At 33.8% G+C, this 4593-nt stretch overlaps 1 protein-coding gene across 1 annotated transcript; it reads right to left on the bottom strand.

The window, feature by feature from the left end:
- Window positions 1–2003: 2003 nt before the first annotated feature.
- Window positions 2004–2631, bottom strand: LOC107991990 (uncharacterized). Its single transcript, XM_017047502.2, has 2 exons — window positions 2499–2631; window positions 2004–2452 (listed from the first exon to the last, which is right to left on the bottom strand). Exons 1-2 carry the CDS (start codon window positions 2629–2631, stop codon window positions 2004–2006), a joined length of 582 nt encoding a protein of 193 aa, XP_016902991.2.
- Between the last annotated feature and the right edge of the window lie 1962 nt (window positions 2632–4593).

The raw sequence follows: 4593 nt of genomic DNA, 5'->3' as shown, positions 1-4593 counted from the left end.
TGTTATATTTAATTGTTTTTGTTGTTACCACCCGCGGGTCACGTTTTCAAATTTCTTTTGTTGGTTTTGATCATCTTATATGTCATGAGTATTTTGGTTTTATAAGAATTTTAGACCTCCGTCTCTTCAAAGAAAGTGTATTTTGTTATTCGTCTTTCGGAGTAATGACCTTAACTTAGTTTAAAAGTTGTTTTTCCATATGAACTTGACAATGGTGTCAAGACATATTCCAATGAGACCATGCAAAATATCTTTGAACTTGTGAAGCAGGGTCACCAGATCTTATTGATCCTGATCTGGAGCTAAAGTGTCAATTCACACTTCTTTCACTTCTTCTGTTGTTCCCAAATTGATAACCTTCAAAGTCTCTTGATATGACATAATCTTTTTTTCTCTTGCTCTATCAATCTTAGTAATTCAGGATATTCATCCTCTTCAATATCTTACTTAAGATTACAGATTGAAACCTCAAAATAACAACGTCATTGATGTCGCCTTCAACTTTGGTGCCCCTGTTATGGATCCTAAATTGTATCGGTAAAATGAAAAAAAGGAAAAGAGAGAAACAAGAGGAATGGATGCAGTATTTGGGATAAAAATCAATATTCTTCATTTCTTAGAAGAAAAATAAAGAAAGTACATAATGACTATGGTATTAAAATGCAATTTTGTAAAAACAAGGAAGGATGCCCTTATTACAAAAAGAAAAGAAACTCTGGGACCTTAGGCATTGTCAGTGGGTGTATAAAACTATATTACTTTTGTGATCCCTTAGAGACTTTTAGCATGTTCTTGATCTCCCAATTGTTCAACTCAAATTCTAGTTAGCACTGATAAACCAATGGATGAGGCGAAATAGTATGCTCAGAGATAACCGTAATTGAGGATCATTTGAATCTTCCTTATCAATAATAATATCGACCTTGATTTGTTGCATGCTCATCTGTCCTACGAAGAGAATCTTTGTATCCATAAGCTTTTGTACCTCATTTTAAAACTAACAACAATCCTCAATGGAATGGTCATCTATCTCAGGGTGGAATAAACACTGCTTCTCGTTGGCGCATCCAAACTTCTTCCCCTAATCATTGTTAAACCTTGGTGACAAATATCCAGCTCCACAAAGGATTTGGAAATGCGTATTCATTGAAGTAGTCACGTCACACACCTTATTCTTATATCTTTCCATGAATGTGGCAACAACATTTATGGTGGGATCCTCATAATTTAGTAAAAGGTTCTAGTTGATGTCAGGCTCTTCTCTTGTCTACTTGAATTTCAACCTTCTGACCTTGACTAGACTTTGCATGTTAGCTTTCAAAGGAAAATAGTTCTCCGTAGAATGCCTAACTGCCTTAGCATTGGGGTCATACCACTTAGGATATGGTGGTCGTAGAGGCCTTTGTGCTACGATAGCCACTTGATGAATCTTTAAAAGTTAAGGCAAAAGCTCTGCGTACGACATAGGTATGGGATCGAAATGGTTTTGCTTCCAATTGTTCCTTGTGTTTCTCTGAGTTGCCTGATTGAATGGACTTTTACCTCTATTCTAATAAATAGAACAGTTGGTGAGGATACATGTGTCACTACTCTTTGAGTCGAGCTCAACTCATGTATTTCTTCCTCTTTTTTCTTTGGGGTCATCATCCTTCTTGTCTCTGAAGAAGAATCAGTGGTCCTTCCATTCTTCACTCCAAATTCAATCCTCTCCTCAATTTTTATGACGTCAGAGAAATTAGTTAATGCACTTCCAACCATTCTATCATAGTATAGGGCTCGAAGAGTGTTTATGAACATGGCTTTTAATTCTTGGTCGTTTAGGGGAGGTTGCATTTGTGCAGCTAACTCTCTCCATCATTGTGTATACTCCTTAAAAGTTTCAACATTCTTTTTTCCATCCTTTAAAGATCCAGACGGTCGGGTGCCATATCAATGTTGTACTTATATTGTTTTAAGAATGAATCGACGAGATCCTTCCACCTATGCACTTGTCAACCATCCAACTACATGTACCAGCGAGAAGTCGGGCCAACTAAGCTGTCTTGAAAACAATGAATCAACAATTTATCATCATGAGCATAAGCTGACATTTTCCGACAGTACGTAACTAGATGACTTTTTGGGCATGTGGTTACATTGTACTTCTCAAAATTTGGAGTCTTGAATTTGGGAAGGATCACCACATCTGATATCAAACATAGTTGTGCTGTGCCAATACTCCCGTGCATGTCTCCACCTTCAACGACGTGCAATCTTTCTTCTAGAAATTCCAATCTTCTTCTACTACCATGCTCTTCTGAAATTTTCTTACCACTTCTCTTAATTGGAGTAGATATGGGATCGCTCACATGGGATGCCTGTTGGGTGGTCGAGTTAGGATTTTGCACAGGAAAGGATGTAGGGTATGTCCTATCCACCATGCGTGGACTAGACGGCCTTTTAGAAGTAAAACCTGGAGGGTATGCAGGCATGTCCTCTAGTACTTAGTTTAGATCTACTTCCACTTGAAGTCCCCGCAACACTCTTTCCTCTTCCAGTAGTAAGCAGTTCGAGGATCTTTGCCAATTGATCTTTCAATCCTTCAACGTCTTGACGAACTGCTTGAACCTGGTGATTGGTTTGCTCATCCATTATTCTAGCCTTTCTTCTTATCCAATATGGATGTTGAGGAGGTGAAACTTGAGCTATTTTGCAAGTTTTGGGTTTTATCTTTTTCAAAAAGAGAATAATGATTCAATTAGGATAAGTTTAGATGTAAATACCAAATGCAAGAAAGAAAACGATCAAATAATGGAATGGCTTAAGTAAACTTAGTGAAGATAATGCTAGTATCCTATTTGACATAGGTCCTCAAAATGGTGTATAATCACACTTGATCATACAATCAAATTGAGTGAGAATTTTTTTTGTGCTTGCATGGGAGTAACAACTCCTCAAAGGTTAAACACTACTACATTCTCGAATCTAATCCTATAGGTACAACCCGGAAAGAGGTCTGTGATAGTGGGAGAATAATATAATAAGGTAGGAAAATTAACATTCTAAAACATATGAGTTGACATGATTATATGTGAATCATAATGAGTGAAGTTGAATTTAAGTCCTAAAGGATCAAAGGTCCCTAATTTGATCACAACAGTCGCATGCAATTGCATGACCAAATTGAGTGAGAACTTTTTGTGTGCTTGCATGAAAGCATAAGCTCCTCGAAGGTCAACACTACTCCATCCTCGTTTCTAAGGACAGAGCCTGGACAGGAGGCTCGTGATTGTGTGTGAAACAATAATAAACAACATACTAAAACGAAAAGAAAATAAAACAAATAAAACAAATATACAAGATCAAGACAAAAGAAAAGACCAAACTCTCTAGGTGGAACCTCATGTCCCAGTGAAGTTGCCAAGTTGTTGCCTTGTACTCGAGACGATGCGGAGTGGCTGACGTCCTTTTAAAAAAGAGATTAATTTTAAAAACACAAAAATGAGTCCCCACCAATCTTTTTTACGTGTGATTGGACATCGAAATAAAGTAAATAATTTTAAATAAAATAAAAAATGGTATGCAAAAAAAACTAGAGTTAAGTTCAGGAGTCATTTATGCACGAGGAAGGTGTTAGCATCCCGTAACACCCGTTTAGAAAACGGTGGCCAAATTTAATGTCTTGAATAAAATTTATTTAGAAAAACAAAGATTTTTTTATTATTATATGTCTTATTTCATTGCTCATTACTCCAATATTTGAAGCAATGATCCTATAAAATAAGTAGAATATATTACATTAATTAGACTATATTGAGAAAAACTCCCCACTTTAAGAAAATGAGAAATTATTACAATTTCTCAAATTCTATCATAGGCTAGTCTTTGAATAAAGATTTTTTTTTAAAACATTGATTAAATTCATTTTTTCTTGGGATTAAATCACGGATTTTCAAAGATATTGATCCTTCACCTCAAGAATCTAGAAATAACAGAGTCGGAGAAATTTTTAGATTTTATTGTAGGATTTGTTTTAGCGAAATCGATGTGGGTTATTACAAAAAAGTTGATTAGGAAACCTTTTATGAAATATATATTTAATTTTGAGTTTAAAAGAAATAATTTTAAAGCAACAAAAAAAAAATTCTAAATGCTTTAAAAAGGGAAATTTAAGAACGATTTCAAAATTACAATTTTTTTCTCGTAGAGATTCTCTTTAAAACAATTTTTTTCTCCCGTCGTAGAGATTCTCTCTAAAACCAATTTTTTCTTTGTTTTTCTAATGACCAAAGGTCCTTATTTATAGATCCCCGGATGTGCCACAAATTAGGAAAATTTAATAAGTATAAAATAAAATAAAATATTATGTAATTTTATTAATTTTCTTTTTTCTGAAATAGTTAAATTGTGATATTGAAAGATTTTGTTCAAAATAAATTTTTTTATTTTTTCCTAAAATGATATAAATCAAAATATGATATTAAAAGATTTTGTATAAAATAAATTATTTTATTTTTTCTAAAATGATAAATCAAATATGATATGAAAAGATTTTGTATAAAGTAAATTATTTTATTTTTTCCTAAGTCAAATGTGATAAATTGATTTTTTTTA

The sequence above is a fragment of the Cucumis melo genome, chromosome 10 (genome assembly GCF_025177605.1).
Source record: "Cucumis melo cultivar AY chromosome 10, USDA_Cmelo_AY_1.0, whole genome shotgun sequence".
Classification (NCBI taxonomy): domain Eukaryota; kingdom Viridiplantae; phylum Streptophyta; class Magnoliopsida; order Cucurbitales; family Cucurbitaceae; genus Cucumis; species Cucumis melo.
Note: the sequence above shows the minus strand (reverse complement) of the source record. Positions and strands in the feature narration are given on the sequence as shown.

Excerpts from the sequence above, each read along its gene's own strand:
- LOC107991990 (XM_017047502.2), bottom strand. The coding sequence starts at position 2,631 with ATGGATGAGCAAACCAATCACCAGGTTCAAGCAGTTCGTCAAGACGTT. Across the intron at positions 2,453-2,498 it reads TGCGGGGACTTCAAGTGGAA|GTTTTACTTCTAAAAGGCCG; the intron begins GTAGATCTAAAC and ends CATACCCTCCAG.